The sequence below is a fragment of the Mastomys coucha genome, unplaced genomic scaffold (assembly GCF_008632895.1).
Source record: "Mastomys coucha isolate ucsf_1 unplaced genomic scaffold, UCSF_Mcou_1 pScaffold12, whole genome shotgun sequence".
Classification (NCBI taxonomy): domain Eukaryota; kingdom Metazoa; phylum Chordata; class Mammalia; order Rodentia; family Muridae; genus Mastomys; species Mastomys coucha.
Genome location: NW_022196894.1, coordinates 32,764,520 through 32,787,319, shown reverse-complemented (window position 1 = coordinate 32,787,319; position 22,800 = coordinate 32,764,520). Strand labels below are relative to the sequence as shown.

The following is a 22,800-nucleotide window of genomic DNA, read 5'->3' as shown; positions in this document are numbered from 1 at the left end:
GTGTGTGTGTGTGTGTGTAGGTGCGAGAACTTCCAAGTATCAGTTCTCTCAATACCATGTAGGGCCTGGGTGGTGGGTAGCCTTTACTCACTAAGCCATATCATCAGCACAGTGGATTATTTTTGATGTGGATGTAGCTCTTGGTCTATCAAGTCACTCTTGGGTATGAAATAGACTTTTCTGAACAGAACATGCACTAAGAAAACATAATAGGCATGCACTCAACAAGCAACTCACAACCAATTCTGCATTACAGCGTAGCCAAGCATGCAGTTCTGAATATCCAAGTATTCCATTTGTCTAGCTTATGGCTTTCTATGTATCCAGTCCATTTTCTTGAACACATGAAAGTACCAAGAGGGTACTTAAAGTGGGCTAGCCTCATCACAATGTTACCGTGTCTGGTTCCAGCTGCAACTCTGGAAGGAAAAAGATTCTTAGATGTACTTCATGGAGCAAGTTCCTCACCCTCTCTGAATCTTGGTTTCCTCATATGGAGACTTTTGCCTTTGGAGTCATACAGTGGCTGTAGGGATTTCACTGGCTCCTGGCCTTTGTTAACACATTTCCTTAGTCCTAGGCGAGTCTTCTACTTCCGGCAAGTACTACTAACTGCAAAGCTTTCATATAGCTATCACCTTCAGTACAACTCCTGTGTGTGATTCTATCAGAGTGGGGCCATATGTAGTCCCATACATCTAATCCAATGTAAGTACCCTATAAACTAATATTTCCCTAAGTACAGCCACAATAGCTCAGAGAACAATGTCCCCAGCATCAGGCTGCTGTGACCCTAAAGAAAGAGCTGAGGTACACTTATGCCACAGCCTACCAGCTATACTTCCCAAGGGGCTTTGTAACATCTGGACACTGGAGTACATCAAACTGGCAACATAAATTGTGAGTGCCACAGTATTTATTTCTTGAAGTATAGTAAATACAAAAGATTCAAAAGATAGAAAATACATACAAAAGCTCTTGGAGCAGAGATGAAAACAGCACCCGTGGTCTCTGCCCATGGACATTCTGTTTGACTTGTACAGTGAGTTAAAAATATTTGAACTAGTTTTTTGTTTTAATTGGGAGATTTCACATTTTAATGTAAAAGTTAATGTCTGGATTTTTGCCTTTTTCTAAGAAACTCAGACTGGATCTGGCAGGCAATGACAAGCTGAGGCCTGCTTTTATGAGGTGACCTGCACTCACCAGTCCCTATGTCAGCAGCTGAGCCTTGACTCCAGATGATAAGGTAATGCAATGAAGCACATCTGAAAAGCTCTGGGCTTTCCAGAACTACAAAGTACATTTTCCTTTGAAGTCATGAACCCAAGAGAAGACCCTTTACAGCCGACCCAGTAGGACAGCCACCAGCACAGAAGGAAGGCAAGAGAAAGAACTTTTAAACTCAGGCTATTTTGGTACAGCCAGAGCAAAAGGGAAAAGGGAGAAGCAGGGAAAGTGTTGGTTTAAAACAAACATTTATGGCAGCAATCTGAAAAGAGCAAAAAGAGCAAAGTTAAAGCTTGGCCATGTATAAAACCTAGAATACTGGTGATTAGTTTCCCCACTTAAGGCAAAGCAGGCCCTGCACATGCACACACACACATACACATGCACACACACACATATCCACACAAGTATCAAGTCCATCTTACCGGGGTTTTACACCAGACTTGAAAAGGGTCCTCTCTGGAAAATGCAGACAACTTAGTAATGTGCCTTAGTTCTTTTATGATACATCACCGCTTATAATGACAGTCTGAACAGGGGTGTTCTGATAAGGTAAAGTAAGAAACGGTCACTGGGCCCTCTTTCCTAAACACACGAGTGTATACTTCATAAGTATAGGAGTAACTTTTCAGGGTCTCCTGTGGGCTGCAGGATGGCCAACCTGACTGTGTGCTGAGCAGGATGGTTCTTAGGAGGTAGAAAGCACCAGGATTCTTATGATGTTTTCCTTCATGCTTCATTTTGAAAGAAGCTACAGTATAGAAGGGACTGCTGGCAGAGAAGAAAGAGTTCTTCCCACATATAAAAAAACTTTTCAAATGAATATTAATCAATGCTTTAAGAATGCCATTCAATGTACTGTAGAACACTCCTGTTTAAAAGCACTTTATAGGTCAAACCTTTTAACTTCTCCTGGCTTTGCTGACATATTTTAGCAATGCTCACGATGCATGCCAATCACCTAACTCTTACAGTAGGAAACACGGCTCTCTAAGTCATGCAGATAACAATGCTGACTGTACCCCACAGGCACCATCTAACTCAACTCGGAGAGAAAGGTTTATGACATGCTCCTCAGCAAGGGTGCATCTGGGATACGCTGTCAGAGTGAACAACCTCTCTGAAGGGTGAGGCCCATGTGGTCTTACGCCATCAGATCCAACTCTGCATCAGACCGGCAAAAGACCATGAAAGCCACCTCCACTGTCGGGGATCTGTTTAAAATTAGCAGTCCTTTAGTGGAAGAACAACATGCCGATTACTCCTGTGTTTTCTGACTGATTTTTTTTTTTTAATGTATCATAGTCATTTACAGATTATGAGGAAAATGCACATGAAAATCAACTGGCTGAAATAAAGAGGATGGAACATACTGCTGCATGCATATGTGTCCAAGGCAGCACCTTAAGCCACGTCCCATGAGGACACGAGTGCTGGAGCTCACTGCTAACCAACTCTCACTGATATCAGGACTGTAGGCACAGTTCTGTAACACATACTTCATCTCTCAGGCTATTGCTCAGGTTGCTCCCAGCCAGTAAGTTTCAGTTGTTTATTTGGGAGACTATTAAGTCCAAGTAACACTTCTTTTGTCACTGTTGTGTCCTTGATGTCAAAAGCCAAACATCTTTGGTAGTCCGAGGACTGTAAGGGACCAGATTTGTCCCGAATGCTGCCTGCTACTGACAGATAGCTACACTGCCTATGTTGACACTACCCAATAGTACATATGCTTGAAGAAAACATGTTTCAACAATAAGCTATTTTACTGTAACTGTCAAAACCAGGAAAAATGCAGGGTGCTACACAGATGCATCCATAATATCCATTATATGGAAGAACCATTGGTATTTTAAGAGACTAAAATGCAAAATGCACAAAATACCCTTAAAATCTGGGACTAGAAGAATGAGAAAGAAGCAGGTTGCTCTTCAGCTTGAAAGGGCTGGAACTGCCAGGGCAGGCCAGAGCAGGCCACTTCTCAGAGACCTCAGCAATGTGGGCAGGACACTCTCTGCCAACCCCAGACCTTCTTCCTCTGCATGGCATTTCTCAGAATGAAGACAACTGTATGGGCTTCCAGAGAAATGGTCTGGTGTAGCTGTCTCTTCTCATGCTGAACCTGACACCTGGGGATGCTGTATGTCAGATTTTAGTCTAGCATGAGGAGCTTCGTGTGCTGAATGTTTGCAGGGGAACTTACCAGGATGAGGACAATGTGGGGTGCAGTGTGGACTCCAGAACAGAAATAGACTAATGTAAAGGAAACCTAGTCATTTTCCTGCCTTGATGAGCTTGAACTTATTCCTATGAGCTGATGAGGAGGGTTGCCCTCTGCACGGAGTGAGGTTAACTTTCAACAGTTTACAAAGATGGATGCAGTTTTTAAACAAACAACTGACTAAACTATCATCAGAGGACATCCTATTTTAAATGACATGTGCTCTAATGGACTCTGACAGGAGTTGAGGGGTTAAGACCACGGGAGAAAGAGAGAGAGAATGAAATGGAGGAAGTGAACCTAGGCCAAGCATAATGGATCTAAGTATCTTCTATATTCTGAAGTACAATATTGGAAATTGGTAAGCAGAAAACTGAGAGAAAAATAAGGCATTTTGATTTTTGCCACAATTACCTGAGATAGGCCATGGTAAAAGAACACTTTAGCAAGATAAGAAGTATAACCACTAAGTGCCCACAACTACTAGATGTGGAGATGACATTCTAGTGTGCTGCCTTTACCCAAGAGCTGTCTAAAGCTTGACAGTGCCTGATTAACAATCAAATAATGAAGTTTTTTGCCTTTAGGAGTGGGCTAATTTTAAAAGTGAAGGTGATGTGCACCCACCTACAGGAATGTCTAAAATAGAAAGTAAGGAAAGAGATGGAATGGGGGAATGCTGGATGCCTAACTTCCAAGGGGACTGGAGGATACTGAGCTGTATCTTAGCAGATGGGATGCATGGAGCACAGAGACTGGCATAGTCCAGGCACAGTATTCAGGAAGACAATGGCACTCTTTAAACACAGCATCATCTCCTTGAACTGTAAGATACAAAGCTGCTCTGTCTGCCTACCTCACTAAGCTTGTGGGTGGTAACTGCGGGGAAGGCCACGACATGGTCAAGGCACATGTGTAGCCACAGGAAAGAAGCTATGAGCCCTCCAGGGACGGGATGGGCAGCATGGGCACTCTGTGAGAACCCATGCTGGAGAAGCAGCAAAGAAGACTAGAAGGAGGCCAGGGAGGAAGAAAGTGAAAACTGCCTCCAGGATGAGCCCTACTCCCACAGCATCCTTTCTGCACCTTTATGAGCTGCTGACCGACTCCTCACTACCTCCACTGTGTTCTCACACACTCTGAGGACAAGAAAAGCCTCAGAGACAAACCATCACCTCCTCATGTACATGATGTGTGGAGCCTCCATGTTCTACAACACTAGAACTCAGTGTGAAGCAGCTGTATTTCCCACACCTCGCCACCAAACAGATGAGAGAATGCTTTGTCTCCTCTGGATGCCCCAACTTTCTTCTTCACCTTCCTTTAAAACTGTTCCACAGCAAAAGACACTAGATGGAGAAAATGCCAGAACCTACCCAGGAATTACACTTAGTGGTTTAAAGGAGTTCTAAGGATTTTTGTAGTTCTGTAAGTATGAAATAGGGATCTCTGGAGCCCACCAACTTAGGCTCGTCTCTACATGATATCCCTCAGTTAGGAATCTCAGATAGCTCTGTTGTAGCCTCTGCTTCCTTGTAACCTACCAGTCCTGGGATGGGAAGAAATCCCTAGGGAGGTCACCACGATACCCTGGAAGCAGGGAATAACACTGTTGCCATTCAAACATGTGGCTGCTGACCACTTTTTTTTTTAAAGATTTATTTATTGTATGTATGAGTGCTCTATCTGCATGTACACCTGCATGCCAGAAGAAGGCATCAGATCACATTACAGGTGGTTGTGAGCCACCATGTGGTTGCTGGGAATTGAACTCAAAACCTTTGGAAGAGCAGCCAGTGCTCTTAACTGCTGAGCTGTTTCTCTAGCTTTGACCATTTTTTCTTAAAAGTTTATTTATGTTTATTTTATAGCTCACCTGGATGTGAATAAACCATGTGAATGTGGTGCCTGTGGAACCAGAAGGCTCTGGGACCGGCTGTGAGCATTACCACCATGTGAGTACTGGGAACTGGACTCAGGTCCTCTGGAATAGTAGCCAGTAAGTACTCTTTATACACACATGTACACGCGTGCACACACACACACACACACCATGTGGGTGCTGGGAATTGAACCCAGGTCCTCTGGAAGATCAGCCAGCACTCTTAACTACTGAGTCATCTCTCCAGCCCAGTAACCAGTACTCTTAATTGCTGAGCTGCCTCTCCAGCCCACCACTGATCTTTTATTGTTATTGAGACAGGATCTTAAGTATCCCAGGTTAGCTTCCAAATCCCTATATAACTGATGACCATTTTGAACTTCTGATCCTTCTGCACGCATAAAGTGCTATACCCAGTTCATGACCTGGGCTTATTCCATAAGCACTCTAGCTACATTCCTAGCCCCAGCCACTGACTTCTCTCCTAAGGAGTCAGAATGCCTGGAATTTGTATAGAGATGTGATACTGAAGAATTACAGAACTGATTTCCTAGTTATTTCTGTCAGTGGTACATAAGTTAACTGACATACCAGGAATGTAGGATGTCTGCTGAGAAAAGATGCAGAAGCCCAGTGGAGCCAGTCTAGGAGATAAAAATGAGCTACAAATGAGAAGACCCCCCAAAGCACGATGCTCAAACAAGCTCTCACAAACGCCAGATGTTTGCCTTGCAAAGTTTCAGTATGTTCTGATCCCAAAACCTCCTCTGTATGCCCCAATTCCTCTTTTTGTGTGCCACCATATATCACAAGTATGTAGCTTTCTCTTTGAAAGTTTTGGAAATAATGAAAGCTTTAAAGTCTTATTTTATGTTTTAAAAAGGTGTGTATGTGGGGCTAGAGAGGTGGCTCCATGGTTAAGAATACTTGCTGTTGTGGCAGAGGACCCAGGTTCAGTTCCCAGGACCCACGTGGTGGCTCCTAAATACCTACAATCCTAGTTCCAGGGGATCCAACCCCTTTTCAAGGACATTAGGTACATATGTGGTAAACACATATACACATGCAGACAAAAATACTCCACACACATAAAATACCACCTAAATGAATCCTCTAAAAATTTAAAGTGTGTGTGTGTATGGCCGTGCACAGGAGAGCAGGTTAGGAAAACACCCAGAAAAAAAAAAAACAACCCTATCTCTATAAATCAAAATATAAATTCTAACAAAATTTCTAGTCTATTTTTATACACACTAGAATTTGAGAAAAAACTTACTAGAAGTTTTGATCTAAAAAAGTTTTTCTAGTATGATTCAAATACAGCATTTAAAAATATCTATCTGCTGATACTGATAAAAATATCAGTACTGACCAGCCTACTGCTCCTTTACAGTGTACTTCATTAATTCCCTCTCCCTCCCCTCGGCTTTGGGAATGAGAACTGAGATGGGAGGGTGCAATCAACAGAACATAGGTATTTTTAGGGCATTTCCCAAAGCTTAGAATTCAAGAGATTATCTGAAAAATGCTCATTCCTTGGCCTTGGTTTCAGATATCGTCTGAAACGTGTGGAGTGGGACCTGAACTTTGCACTTTAAATAAATATTCTTGGTAATCCTGGTCCAAATGGTTCATGAAGTCTTACTACATTAAAGCAGATAAGCCAATGAATCAACCATTGAGCCATGAGAGGCATAACAAAGCTCGAGCATTAGGTCTGGGGCTATATTTCAGTTAGGAGGGGTCTGCCTACCATGTTTGAAAGCTTGGGCTCAATTCCCAGCACAGTCGAACACCAGGCATGGTGGCAAACTTGGGATCATGAAACTTCTTCTCATGGTAGAAAAGAAGAGGAGTTTAAGGACACCCTCAGTTATGTAGGAATTTAAGGCCAGCTTGGAAGGCAGAAGATCTTATTTACTAGGCAATTAACCTTACAGAACCGAGAATCCCTGGAGAAGAGTCTCTGTGAGGGATTGTCTAGATCAGTGGTTTTCAACCTGTGGATCATGACCCTTTTGGCAAACCTCTATCTCCAAAAATATTTTATGATTCATAGTAGTAGCAAAATTACAGTTATGAAGTAACAACAAAAATAATTTTATGGTTGGGGACATGAGGAACTGTGTTACAGGGTCCCAGCATTAGAAGGTCTAGATGAAGCTGGCCTGTGGGCGTGCCTATGGAGGACTGTCCTGATTGTTACTGGTGTGGGAAGATGAAGCCCACTGTGAGCAGCACTAGCTGGCTGAGCACAAGAAGAATGCACTCATTTATTCTCTTCTTGCTACTGACTGGCTGTGACAAACTCCTCCATATTCCTGGTTAACTTACCCTCAATGCCAGCATGTTGTCTGGAACTGTAGGTGGAAAAACCCTTTCTCCCTTAAAGCTGCTTTCATCAAGGTGTTTTTGTCACAGCAACAGAAAGGAAACTAATTAAACACCCTGGAACAAAAAAGGAAACAAAATACATAACAAAACAAAAACTTAAAAGCAAAGTGCTGTAGATAAGCCCTTAGAGGAGGCTCACTATTGATCTGTACAAGGTGTGCAATGATGTAATACAAGAATCACACCTCAATATGCACTCAGTAAAATGAGGTGTTGAATAGAAGCATAGCCCCGGATCCTCGGCAGGGCCTCTCTACTCCACCAGGCAATGACAAGCCAGCATAAGGACAATGAAGACAACACATGCAGCCTTTTCAAACTGTGGTAGGAAGCCAACTGTGGTGTGGTGTGAAAACCCAGGGCTTAGAAGTCCAACTTTGCCTCTCTAGCTTCCAAACTCTAATGAAGAGCCAATCTACCTCCAGAGACAGTAGCTAAGAGCAAATGATAAAGCTTCTGTAAATCATAATATATCAAACAATAAGTAGTACAAGAATAAGGCATCAGACACTAATTTGTTAATTCTGACTTCAGCATCTTTGTAAACCCCTTGACAAACGGCAACAACAGTAGTAAATGTCAGGAAGGCCAGCAGTGTAATGTTGGCCACCAAGACGTGCCAAAGAGCCTGGTAACAGCCCTTGTTCTGGTTGTGGCAAACAATGAGAACAGGAGTCGAGGCTCAGTGAAGTACCCTTGGCTGACGGCCTTGGACTTCCCCAACTGTTTCCCACAGAAGACCTGGGCTTCTACTGAAGAGCATCACAGTACTCGGACTCTAACGAGTCAGGAAGATTTGAGGTGGTTTTTGCAGAGGGCTGAGTCAAGGATAGAACCTAACAGTGGCCTAGCTGTGTGTCCAGGAGTCTGAGGCCAAGCTTAGCTGTTTCATAACAAGCAAGGATATGTGGGATTTTGTTTCTAAAGGGGATGAGAAACAGAAAGTGAACTCATGTCCACTGTACTTCTCTTTAAAGATGTTGGCCCTGACTCAGTTCATTGGGAAGACTCACACTCAGACCCAGACAGAGAGTTGGGAAGCAAGTACCAGCAGAGGCTAGATGTCGAACCAGCCAGTTCAGATCTGGGACGGGGAGAAACTTTGGAAAGGAAATGGGTCAGCTAGAGTTGTGGATTGCCGCCTCTAACTCCCCTCTTCCCTCCAAGCTGGTTGTTGTGCCACAGCTTTTCTTTGTTCATATGTACAATCTCTTTACAAGGAAATGCTGGAAGAATAGTTGTTACACTAGGTAAAGGAAAAGCCTCAGTAGCAGACATTTTTTATTTTATTTTTTTGACCTAAGGTCTCTCTCTGTACCCTGGCTCGTTTAAAACTCACAGGGATCAGCCTGCCTCTTGCCTCCCAATCACTGGGGTGGAGCATCACCAGGCCTTCCTAAGATACTTATGTCAACATCCATGTTACTATGGTGTCAGGTGGGAGAGTGGGCCCTTGTTTTTAAGAGAAAACTCTCTGATCATCTGTAGTTTCACAATGTACATTACAGCATTGAAGTGGCTAGTATACCAAGGGTAAAGAATTAAAATGACAAGAAAGGATGTGTGTCTTATAAGGTCTCTTAAAAGGAAAAAAAACCCGCAAGCTAGATGTGGTGGCACCTCGAGAGGTGGAAGCAGGAGGGTCAAAGACTCTGGGCTACATAAGAGCCTGTTTGTTTGTTTGTTTAAAAAGGAAGAAGAGGCACACAGGGAGATATACTTCAACATAAAAGTTAGATCTTGAAAGGTTTATGAGCTCTACCTTAGCACATCAGGAAAATTTACAGGAAACAAATAAACAATTAAAAACAACAACTAAAAACAAAACAATAAACCAAGAGGAGCTGGACGGCAATGGCACAGACCTTTAATTCCAGCACTCGGGAGGCAGACGAAGGTGAATCTCTGAGTCAGAGGCCAGCATAGTCCACCACAGCCAGGGCTACACAGACAAACCCTGTCTTGAAAAACAAAACAAAAAAACCAAACCAAACAAACAACAAACAAAACAAAATACCAAGAGAATGAGCACAGAGGGAATCAAGCCCACAGAATATAATACTGGCTGTCCCATCTGGGGAAGAAGGTGACAGGAAATGAAGAGATACAAAAGTGGACACATTAGTCACATGGTCCCCACAGTCACAGCACACAGAGCTGGGAAGACGAATAGTTATTTTTCAGATACTTCAGGAGATGGAAGGGAAGTCATTGGCAATATTGGGCACAGCAAACAGAATTATAGTTTCTAGGAACTTTAAGACAGAATTTGGCTAAGACATGGGGCTTAGGGACAGGTAACAGAGAGCAAGCAGCCTAGCCCTGGAAAATACAGAAGCAAGCTTTTCAACTTATCTGTCAGGCAAACTGGGGGTAGAGTCAAGGCAGGGCAGGAAATGTACTGGAATCAACAAAATGACAAATGAACAGTTCTGTTCAGAGAAATGAAATGAGATTCTGGGTTAGCAAAAATACCAACTCTGTTTACTCAAGAAACTCAAGTCAGCTGATCAACTGGGTGCAGTGAATGAAACAAAGGACACTGAAACGCAGAGCCCCAAGAGGTGACAAAGAGATGGTGACATTTACTACACTAGGTTCTTCTGAAAATGGCATATTAATGTTAGCAGAAACTGGATCACTTGGCTGCAGAGAAACTATTGTGAATACGCATCTGTAATGAGTATATACAATAACACTCAAGTGTGATAGTATATTGGAAAGCACCTGCTAAACGTCAAGTCTCCACATCTGGCAGGCAGTGTGGCTACTGTAGATGATGGCCAAGTCTAGCACCTGTAATCCACAGAGATATTTAATAGCTTTTTAGACACTCTGTCTCAATGGTCTGTCCAGGAAATCTGAGAATCTTACAGAATTGCTCCGTTTGAACTGCAAACATTTTTGAGTGCTTGCCCACTTGCTTTGGCAGCCATCGTAATAAGCAGAAGAGTAGTCAGTGAAGCAGGTGAGGCATCAATGCTGAAATAATCAATATCCACCTGTATGGGCAAAGTGACCCAACAGCTGTATCTCACTTACGGAATCCATATAATCACCCATCTAAGATGTAAGGAAAGAGCTAGGCTTGGTGGCAACGAACTGTACTTCCAACCACTCAGGAGGCTTAGTTAAGTTCATGGAGCATGTGGGATGAGTGAATGCAAGGGCGACATGAAGCTGCGGGTGGTGGTGGCTGAGTGGTAGAATGGTTACTTATCATGCGCAAGGCTCTGGGTTCAATCCCTAGCACTGGAGACAAAAGGATACAACTGAATGATGAGAAAGACTTTAGGTTACTAAAAATACTGGCAAATAAAATTAGGAGTTACTGGTTCAATGAAAAATATTATAGCATAAACAAAAAAGTGTAGGATGAAGAAATACACAGAAATATGTGTAAAAAGGACTCTGTGGTATTATAAGTAACACAACTTTTCTAACTCTATAAAAGCTAAGAATGAGAACAAAAAGCGATATGCAACACTAGATTTTCTTGTTTTAGTTTTTTAAAATGTGGTTATTAAAAGTAGGTACACAATTATTTTGCATTCTTCCCATACAGTAAGTTTAGACATCTTCAAGGAACAAGAGATTGACTAAAAAGTAAGGTCCATGGACCTGTTAATTCCATGTGCCTATAATGAAATGACAGCTTATTAATCCAAGTTGTTTAAACCTTGCTAAGAACTCATTATATATGTACATTTTTACATGTATATCATGGGCCAATTAAAAAAAGTTGAAAAAAGGCCTCATTAGTTGAAATATGAATGGAACTATGAAAATAAATCCTGACAAACACCAAGTTTTAACAAGGATTTCAGAATAAAGGACAAAGAATATACAGATTAATATTAATAGATAAGAGGTCTCTAGAGCCCCAAGGGATCGCATGCTGATGTTGACAGGTGTAGAGACTTTAAGCTAGAGATGAATTTTGTACCTGCCAAAACCCTCCTCCAGGTAACATGGGAGAGAACTAACACTGGGCACAGTAGAGTCCTCCTCGGAACAGTGTGAGCCAAGTCAGAGCTTGGTTATACATCACACCTGAGGGATGATGGCTTTCTCTTTCGGGTTCTGTCTTGGCACTGGGTGTTCCTGTATGAGTCATCCATACCTGGTGCATACGGCAATGCCTTTAGCCCAGATCAGTGGGCAGGAAACAAGCTTGCCTTTCCTGGTCCCATGAAAAAGAGAAATGCTCAGAGAGTGAGCCAGTGCTCCATTTTCTCCAAAGGCAAAAGCCAACATGTTGGCTATAGACAGACACCAGGTATACAACTGAGTTGTGATGCTGTGCACACTGCACCTCATGGGAACTGAGACAGTAGGTCTTCAGCTCTGATCCATCTCTCTGCTGAGCAACAATGCAGGTAGGGTATGTTTTCCATTTCTGACTCAATTGCAACCAACCACAGATATCAGCTTTAACTTGGTTACTTTGAGATGATCTGGAGATTTGATTTCAGTCACAGCAAACATGAAGGAGAAATCTCCCCGGTGACTGTCACTTTAATTTTACTCACCTCTTTGACGCTATGTGTCACTGCCCATATTAGGAAAACTCTTGACATCACCTGGAAAGAAGTCAGGACAACAGAAGATGGCACAATCCCTGAAAGAAATTTAGGATGTGTAAATAGAGGTACTAAGACTTAGTTTTATCACATAATATGCTTTCCAAAACTTTCAAATTAAAAAGTCTACAGTCAATACCATCTCTAGCAACTGAAACTTACCTATGTGGCTAGAGATTAAGTCTGGCTATATATTCACCACTAAAATCTTTTTTCCTGACACAAAGCAAACAGGGCTCATGACAAGTGAGGAATGGCTACCTTTCTTAAGCTTATAGGCTTTTATACTTACAAAGCCAAGCCACCAACCAGGGAGATACTGAGGTTCACTTTCCAATATGGCTGTCATGATCCCTAAGCACTGTGAGCAGCAAATCAGTCCAACTAGTGTTTAAATTGAAAGTTCCTGGATATCACCCTTGAGTGTTTTGTCAACAAGCCTAGCAAAATCAAAGTTTATTATCTTTAAAACAGATTTCCTCAACTTATTCCTTCAATGCACTTAGTTTATAACACTAGAACATCTTTATTTTAAATAATCAAATTCTGCTAACCTTATACTTCTTTGGCTTCAAATGCTACAACCATAACGCAGCATGCTTGCCTCCTATAACTATTTAAAAATCCAAATAAACCCTGACCTAGAACACTCTTTTTTCTTTGTGACTTTAAACTATCAAGGGACTGCTTCTAAAAATAAGTTTTGGAAGCTAGCAATGCCATCTGACCTCATGATGGCTGGCAATGCCTAGTCTTACTTGCTAGACCCCTGAGATTGAACATGAGAGATTCTGTACCTGCCAGGAGCCTTCATCCCAGTCAGGGTGTCTGCTTTAAAACCAACCTCATCTTCAGCACAGTCACTGGGCTATCCTACACCATCTCTATTCTCCAGACTCCCTAAAATACTAAAATACTGTCTTTTGAACAACAGGACAAGTTACAACCTGCCAAAGACCAGGCCAGAGTCAGATGAGGCTTAGGGCAACAGGAAACCACGTTACAACTCTTTAAGAGATGCTATTATCATGCTAACAATGGATTTGAAGAAAGAAACTTTGAAGCTTTGAAAACTGAGCTTTGAAGAGGGCTAGCTTGGTTCCCCAAAACAGGTAGCATGGGAATATCAAACACAATGTTTGGCATATAGACGTGTCCAGTAAATCTCTGCAGAATGAGTGGAAGAAAATATAAATGCAGAGGCAGACAGGTAAATGGAATAGACACTGAGTCGGCAAGAACCTTCACCTTTACAGTCATTTGTTTTTCACTAAGAGTGTCAGATAGGCCAGGCAGTGGTGGCGCATGCCTTTAATCCCAGCACTTGGAGGCAGAGGCCAGCAGATTTATGAGTTCAAGGCCAGTCTGGTCTACAGAGTGAGTTCCAGGACAGCCAGGGCTACACAGAGAAACCCTGTCTTGAAAAACCAAAAAAAAAAAAAAAAAGATGTCAGATAGTTCAGTAGAAAAGTATCTTTTCAACAAACCTGGACAATGGGTACTCACAGGTGAACAAAGGAATTATACATAAACCTGACTCAGGAGCTGAAGAGATGGCACAGTGGTTAAGAATGTTTCCTGCTTTTCCAGTTTGATTCTCAGCCCCATGTTAGGTGGGTTGCCCAGGAAGTTCTGCTGTAGAGAACCTGAGACCCTCTTCTGGCCTCCTTGCTCACCCTCATACATGTAGCATAAGCACACTGACACAATATAGATTAAAAAAAAAAAAAAAACTAAGAAAAAAAATTAACTCAAGGCTGGGATATGCTGGGATAAACAAAAACTTGTTTATGTGGGAACAATAAGTATCTATCAACAGATGAATGAGTAAACAAAATGTGGTATGCTCTTAAAAACAAAAATTAGTAAAAACAAACAAACGAACACAGGGCTAGAGAGGTGGCTCAGGAGTTAAAAGCATTGGCTGTTCCACTAGAGGATCCATGTTCCATTTCTAGAATCCATAAAGTTGCTCATAGATGCCTATAACTCCAATTCTAGGAGATCTGATGCCCTCTGCTGGTTTCTGAGAGCACCAGGCATGTAAGTGATAGACACACAGGCAAACAAAACACCCATACATATAAATAAAAATAAAAAATAAAGAGATACACATGACTGAAATTCTCAGAACAGATTGAGAGTAAAACAAAAGGAAAAAAAGAAATGAAGTACTAATGTATGCCACAGTACTGATGACCTTTCAAGATGACTGCTGAGCTGTAAGAAGTCATTGGCAAAGACTGCACAGTTTAGATGACAGAGAGTAATCTGTGGTTACCCGGGGCTGGAGTTTTGGGGGAAACAGGAAGTGACTGCTAATAGCTTTCCTTTTGGGGTAATGAAAATATTCTAATGTTGACTGTGGTAATGGTTGCACAGCTCATTATACACTCTAATGGGTGGATTCTATCTGAATAAAAAGATGTTATTAAAAATAAATGAGTGAAGTGCAAAGCCTGGTTACATAATTATGTAACACAGCTAAAGAAGGTGATTAGTGAACCAAGTATTTAGTGAACATACTTAGCCAGTATACCTCGAGTATGTTTTACAAAAGAGATGGAGAATTAGCATTTTTATGAGCAGCAAGCATTTGTTGCTTAAGGTGATGAATGTTTCTAGCTGTTGCTGCTTCCTCCAGTTCCTCTTCCTCCTGTTCTTACTCAAAGACCAACTTATTATATAAAACTATCGCTTTTCTCCTTTCATTTTCGCCTTTCTTGTCTGGCCACTAGCCAGTGTGCTGTGCTGCTGGTGTTTCAAGCAACGCTGCAGCATGCTGCTGTGGCACAGTTATAAGCTCAAAACTGATTTCATCTCACTCACCAGCAAGAATTGAGCTTTGGGAAATTGAGTTATATTAATCAAATCATGCAAGATGCTGTAATAATCCAAATACCCACTTATCCGTCTGTAACAGTGGCTTAGCTTTCTAGTAACCAAAGGACAAGGAAAGTAAAGACACTCAGCTGCTGCCAAAATCAGAATGCTTAGAAGTGTGGCTTTAAATAAAGGGTCTGGAAGAAAACTGGAGCTAACTGAGCAGTGGAGCTCCCTTCCCAACTCCACGCCAACAATGGCATCTGGGACTTCTGCAGGCCAGGCAGGTACTCTACCACAGAGATACATGCCATGCCCACAAGGGATTCTTTTACCTTATTTGTTTAAGATTTATTTTATGTGTATGAATGTTTTGCCTGTATGTGTACATGTGTGCCTAGCACCTGAGGCAGTAAGAGAGTGTGGTGGATCCCCTGAAACTAGAGGTATGGATGGTTATGAGCTACCATGTGGTTGTGGGGAATTGAACCTGGGCCTTCTGCAAAAACAAGTGTTTCTTAACTTCTGAGCCATCTCCAGTCTCCAACAAGGGATTCTTTGTTTTGTTGTTTGTTTTTGAGACAGGGTCATTCTATGTTGCCTTGGCTGTCCTGGAACTCACTATGTAGATCAGACTGGCCCGAACTCAGAGATCTGCTTGCTGAAATTAGAGGTGTGTGCTACCATACCTAGCCCAACAGGGGATTCTTAATTCCCCTCTTCTTACCATTAAACATCCTTTTCTAGGAAATATGAGTATTTATATTTGCTTTCCTTTAAAAAATGCTAAATAAAAATATCAGAAAAATTTCCTTAGAAACAAAATTTGAAATCCAAAAAACAATGATTTATTCTTTATTCTTTTCCTTTGTCTTTATTTAAACAATTTATTTATTATCAGTGTGTATGTGTGGTATGATATGATGTGTGTGCCACAACACTTGTGTGAAGGTTAGATAGAAGACAACTTTATGGTCAGTTCTGTTGTTCCACATTTATATGAGTTCCAGAGATGGAACTCAGGTATCAGGCTTATACAGCATGCGCTTTACCAGTGGGCTCAGTCCTCCTGACAATGCTCTAAGTATATTTAAAAACACACATGAATTCCAATGCTCACACTTTTTGTATTATGTTTTCCCTCATACATTTTTTCTCTTATATCCTTCAAAATATCTTGAGTGCTACTATTTCTTTGTGTGAATATATTTTCATTTTCCTTTTATCAGACACTTAAATTACCTCAAATTTCTTGCTATAATAAGTGAAGGAATAAAATACTATTAAAAATAATTTAGAATTTTTGAACATGGATTTGTTTAGAGATTCTTTCCTTGGGGAAGTTTCTCAAGAGTAGATGTACTAAGTCAAATGGTATGAATGTTTTTAAGGCTCTTTGCTTACAGTTTGCTATCAATTTGTATTCCTAATCAGCAATATCCGAGAAGGCATGCTTTTGGCAATAAATTTAAATCTTATTCACAAACAAAAACTAATTAATGTTCCCTAGTTTGGCACAGATGACAAGACACCCCTGTCCTCCCCTTTAGGCATTCCTGAGACAGCTGGAGCTGATTACTCAGTTACGGTTTCCCCCAAGTTGTCATGTATAGCAGCTCTCAGTGCCACTACACCGTATCTCAACAGGCCACCAAGCAAACAGGCTATTCAGGCACTAGTCTAAGCACCCCTCAAAAATGCCTGTCCTCTAGTCCATTGAAACGCCAGCAGGGTGTGCAGATGGAACTCAGGGGCTTGCTCTGTAATTGAATAATACCCCTGAAGCCCAATGTTTAATCTCACCACAGCATAAAAACAACAAAGCAAGAAACCAACTAACAAACTTTGCCAGCAGGAGCAAGACTTGGTGGCACATGTCTGAAATCTCAGTGCTGTGAGGCTAAGGCATGAGGACTGTGAAGTCTAAGGCCAGAAGCTAACAGATTAAGACTCTGTCTTAAAAACAAAGACAAATGCCAGTAAGGTCTTAGAGTTTCTATTGCTGTGGTAAAACACCATGACCAAAAGTAACTTGAGGAGGACAGGGTTTATTTCATCTTACTTGTAGCCCATCACCCAGAAGTCAGGGAAGGGACATGGAGGCAGGAGCTGATACAGAGGCCATGAAGGAGTGTTGCTAATTGGCCTGCTCAGTATGTTTTCTTATAGTACTCAGGACCGCCAGCACACAGGGCCCTTCTAGATCAATCAAGAATATGCCCCCGGCTTTCCCTTAGGCCAATCTGGTAGGGGGACTCTCTCAATTGAGGTTCCTGACACTAGCTTGTATCAAACTAACATAAAAACGGTATGTGGGGTACAGTAAAAAAAAAAAGGTGCTAGAATGGCTGCTCCCTTAAGGGAAGGTTTTTACTGTGAATAAGAGAGACTATTCATAGGCATCTAGAAGAGTCCAGAGCAGAGAGAAAGAGAAAAAGACTGGATGTGGCCAGCGCTAGGAAAGTGGGAATAGTTATAGCTAAGAGAAGAGTAGTGGGGTGAGAAGAGGGATGAGTAGCTTGGTGGAGGGAAGGAAGCCCGTGAGCTTGAGAGTTTAGGGTGTGTGTGTGTGTGTGTGTGAAAGAGAGAGAGAGAGAGAGAGAGACAGACAGACATTCATACACACACACACACAGAGAATATGTGTGTAAGCTGTATAAAGGGGACCTGGCTATCAGTCCTCCAGGGTAAGGATATCTTTTCTGCCTAGAGTAGCCATCAGGTAGGCTGGGTGACAGGAGCTGGTAGACTGGCCACATATGAGCAAGGTCAAGGCCAGGTTGAAGATTAAATATTGCAAAGGCTAACTTAGGGAGCACAGTTGTAGGATACCTGTGCATCTTGGAGTACTAATTTTCCCTGAGATTTTTAGGGGAGATCCATTTCCACACTAATATTAAAAAGGAACTTTAAAGGTGGCCCTTTCCACACTGCTTCCAGGCTGTCTTGTCTCTACTCTCAAGCCTCTTGAAGTAGAAGTAGACTCCTGCTACTAGGGAAATGAAGGGCGGGGGAAACCAGAAAAGGCACCAGAACACAGGACCAAAATATAGGGGGAAGGCTGGGCTGAAGGAAAATACATAACCAAAGAGAAAGCAACACCTATATGGACACAGAAGCTAGCACACTTGCTTGGAGTGGGGTGTACTTGACCAACACAACAAGATAAGGCAATACACTGGCTGATTGCCGCACTGGTCTCTAGGTTGTCATTTCCCACCTCAAACAGCAGCTGTCAATGTGCTTGTGACTAGCAGTCTACTCTTCCATTTACTGGAGCTTCCTGTATGTAAAACACCCTTAACTCGTTTCCGTACAAGGCTCAGCATTTTCTGCAAGGAAGTTGGGAGCCTTTGACAGCTTCATTAAACAGCAGCTTTCCACTCATTTACTTTTGGGGTCTCTGCTATCGTCTAACCTTGGAATAAGAGCAAAAGACAAACAATGAAATACAGGACATGTGTCCCCAACATTTATGAAGATACCATAATAGGATGTCATTTTGAAAAAGGTAAAGCCGTAGAAATAATAGGAGCACATAGTAAGCCAGTTATAAGTCATGACAGCTTACTCAAAATCTCTATTGAAGTCAGCATCTCAACATCAGGTTCTCATTTGATTGTCTTTTGTTTGTTTGTTTGTTTGTTTGTTTGTTTGAGACAGGGTTTCTCTGTGTAGCCCTGGCTGTCCTGGAACTCACTTTGTAGACCAGGCTGGCCTCGAACTCAGAAATCAGACTGCCTCTGCCTCCCAAGTGCTGGGATTAAAGGTGTGCACCACCACCGCCCGGCCTTGATTGTCTTTATGTATGTAGAACACGGGTGTTTATACCAGACTGCTAAGCACAGCATTGGTATATGGTTGGTTCATATATTTTCAACAGCAAGATCACCTCTTTTTTTTTTTTTTTTAAGTAAAACTGTCAGGGCCAAACAAAATTGACAGTTGAGCTGTTACATAAATATCCTCATATAAACAGCCCTGAACTCTCTGACTTGATCTACTCCATTTGTGAGATCATAAGGGGGTGGGAATGCTGGTAGCTAAAGAGACTTCCCTGCACGTCCTCTTAAAAACATTGGAATTTTGTGCCATGTGAATGAATTATCTTCTGAAAAATTAAACTCATGTAAGTATCACTGTAAAGATGGGGGTGTGTGAGAAACAAAATCTTGGCACTCACACAGTAGCCAGCGTAGCTATAACAATGACATGCACATGGGCTAGATTTGGAAGAGAACCCCAAAATAAATTTGTTGTCTAAAATTGGAGAGTTTATGGTTATTTTTTCTCTCTATCAAAATGAATTCCAGTATTATGATGTCAAAAGACTAGGAGTTAGACAGACTTCCTGGTAGACAGACAGATAGGGAGAAGGGTCATGGCCTAGGGAATATAGAGGGTGAATTTCCATTCCAAGATGGCCAGTTTCTTTCCCACCCTCCTGACTTGAGACAGCTTGAAACAAAACAAAACAAAACAAAACAAAAATGGCCTTCTCAGTTTTTGTCTCCTACCAACAGGCCCCTGCTGATGGACTGGCTGAACAAGTTCAATCCTGTTCAGGATACAACCACATAACAGTTCTGGAGCAATCAACTATCCTAACTTTCTTCAAACTGACCAACCCTACATTAGATGCTTTAAAGCCCCCAGACCTGGAGAAGAGACTGGGTTTTGGCTTTCTGAGTCATGTTGTGGGTCTGTGTGTGTGTTTCCCTCATCCCCATCACCTTTGGAGAGGGTCTTTTTCTCTGTATGTGTGTCTGTTGTGTATGTGTTTCTTCCTCCACAATCCCCAATAAATGCCTTTCTTTAATTGCTGATTCTACCTGTGGTTCTGAGATTTCTCTGCTGCTACCTGCTGTGATGAGAGTCTTTCCTGCCTTTTAATTAACTGGCAGAAAAAACCCAAATCCAATCAAGACCCGTAAACTGCATCATATCTAGACTGTATCAATGCTATTTGTACAATAAATTATATTAAAATAGCAGTCCAATAGAAAACAGCATTTTCACTTCCTCTTACCCATAATGGTAAGAAGCCAGGTTATTTGAACCCTGAACCCAAAACGAACAGAGAACAACTTGACTGTACAGGTAAAGGAATTAAAGAAAGAATCTCCTGAGGGCTATTCACAGCAAGTATGCACAGTTCACATGCCTCTGCCAGCTGTTTCCCCTTGCTGCACTCATAGAGGGTGGTGGCGTTCCCTGAGTAGGAGGCCAATAGAACATGGAAAGTGCCTGTCGAAAGCACATAACGGACGCACACTGAAAGCACTGCTTGCAGGAGGAGTGAAGCTTGTCAAAGTACTGCAGAGGCTGGGAAAGTGAGGAGAAGAGAAAGCAATTATAACTCGAACCTAACAATTCCTTGGCTAATTTTAACTAGCGAGGTGGAATGTATCTGCAGCTTGAAAAACGATAGGCAAAGGAGTGCTCAGGTACAAAAGACCCACCCACATAGAGCCTGAAATGGTCACTGCAAGAAAAGGTACCTCCCATCAATCATCTGCCATGGCTCTGACAGTACTTCAGTGGCGGCTCCTCCAGAGTAAACAAATGGCCTCAGGGAAGAACAAGCAATCCTAGACTCTGAGGAGAAGCTGTAATTTGTGTTACAAGATAAATCAAAGTAAGACTTTATTAATGTCAAACTTCGCAGAAATGCCACTTTAACATTTCTCGGCTATGAATAATGGAAATTGAACATTAACTTATATTTACTTTTAAATGGAGTTGAAACAGAGTTATTCAGCCAAGGTTTTCTTAACTTTTTGGGTCAAGAGCTGGTATAGCTAATATATTTATTCATATTGGACATGCTTATAAATAATTTTAAATGTTTCTTTTGATTTTAAAAGAGATAACAGTGATAACTGTTTCTTAGTAATAGGGTCAAGGATGATTCTTAAGTTATTATTATTAGAAGTGTACTATAGCACACAAGAGTGTGCAAAGGACAACTGTGGAGTCACCTTTCTTCCTCCACCTTTACATGACTTCCAGGGTTTGAGCATGGGTCACCAGGCTTCTAGGCTATTCCCTGCTGAACCAGCTTGTGGCCGCCCTTCAGATTTTCACATTCTTCACAGGTTTTGGTATTAGCTTATTTCCTAAAGCAATGTATATGTGTTAATTTTATATTGGAAATAAAAGCCTATTCCTTTAAGAATGTTATGATTTGATTTAATAGTCATTACACTAAAATGGGTACAATTTTCATGAAAACAGCAGTAACAAACTGATTTATAATCATTTAAACAAAAAATAAAAATCTGAACACATACAATTTAAAAACCACTAAATTAAACCCAGTATATGGAAAACTTTATTATTACCTGTCCTTTTACTACTGAGGACTTTGCTGGGGGGAAGATGAGACCGGACAGAAGGTCATTACTGTGATTTATAAGCATGCATGCTGCTTAAGGGCAGATCAGTGTCTCTACTTCAATTAAAGCCTAGCAAATAAGATTAGTCACCCACACTGAGTATACCACCACTATATTCTATTATTTACCAAGTGGATGCTGCACTGCTGTGAACTCAACTCTAGCAATAACCCACGCCCTTTCTGGCAGATACTTCTCTTTCCCCTTTGTGCCTCCCTTCACCACAACAAAACACTGGTATGCACTGCTGGTATGCCAGCTTCCCTGGAACCCCTTGTAGCTCGAGGAAGCTGTGTAGAGGCTGCTTGTACAGCCACTTTGTGCCTGTGCCATGAATTCCATGCCATATAAGTTGCCACTGTTGTAACTACTGCATCACAGCACAAAGACAGAAGCCACATACTGAGGATTGCAGAGCAGAAAGACAGACCTCCCATCTACAAAAAACAAATCCACAGTGGTCAGACTTCTGGCTCCAATAGCTAGATGCAACCCCCTGCCCTTGTACATCTCGAAAATGAGCTCCAAGTCTGAAGGGAACTGAGGGGATACAAAAGGTAAACGTATAGCAGAATCAACGGTGGCTTTCCACCAAGGGTACTTCAGTTATGCTCTACGCACAAAACAGCACCACCAGGAGAGAACACTGTAGAAAGCTGGTGGACTTTGTTTTCTAGACAAACAATTTTCAGAGTCACCAATAAAAGAGTTCATATTTTTAAAAGATCACTAATATTTTCTATCCAAAAAAACCTACTTCCTTTTACAATCCTGACATGTGGTATCCATGAGAAGCACTTAAAAACATCTTCCTAAATGTAGCCGCTCAATGCCAGCTAAGATCCAGAAGACAGAAGCGTGGCATCTCGGGGTAGAACTGAGCTGCAGGAAGGCGGCTGCCCTTTAGTATCTGTTTCTGTTGGAGGTGTTAGAAGTGCTCCCTGCTCCCGCACAGATTATATTACGGAAAAACTTCTAACCATAAGCACTAAACTTTATGTAACAGGAAAGGAAATAAGCCCGAGAGTTAAAACTTAAAAGGGGTTTAATAGATACGTGTGTTCTGAGTATGTGAATGATGTTACGTGCAATGAGCACAGACCGCTTGTCCAAGAGCAACATTTAGCACATGCCCTCCACACAGCTCTAAGCTCTTATGGACTGTCCATTACAGCAGACTCTGTAACAAGTCCTCAGTTCACTTAGCTTCTACCATGTATTCCAAAGAGACCTGTCCAGATAAAACACAGACAGACTATATAGGGTGAG

General features: G+C 41.8%; 1 protein-coding gene and 1 long non-coding RNA gene across 2 annotated transcripts in view; one reads left to right on the top strand and one right to left on the bottom strand.

Annotated features, from left to right (window-relative positions):
• The window catches only part of Hacd2 (3-hydroxyacyl-CoA dehydratase 2), a 91,045-nt gene that overhangs the window by 21,987 nt on the left and 46,258 nt on the right, over positions 1-22,800 (bottom strand). Inside the window, exon 4 of the mRNA XM_031363769.1 lies at positions 12,260-12,348. Within this exon, the coding sequence (XP_031219629.1) occupies positions 12,260-12,348 (89 nt within the window). The remainder of the gene's footprint in view (positions 1-12,259; positions 12,349-22,800) is intronic.
• Positions 19,196-19,964, top strand: LOC116085855. The gene is made up of 2 exons (XR_004116738.1): positions 19,196-19,262; positions 19,657-19,964. It is a non-coding gene; the product is annotated as an uncharacterized LOC116085855 (long non-coding RNA).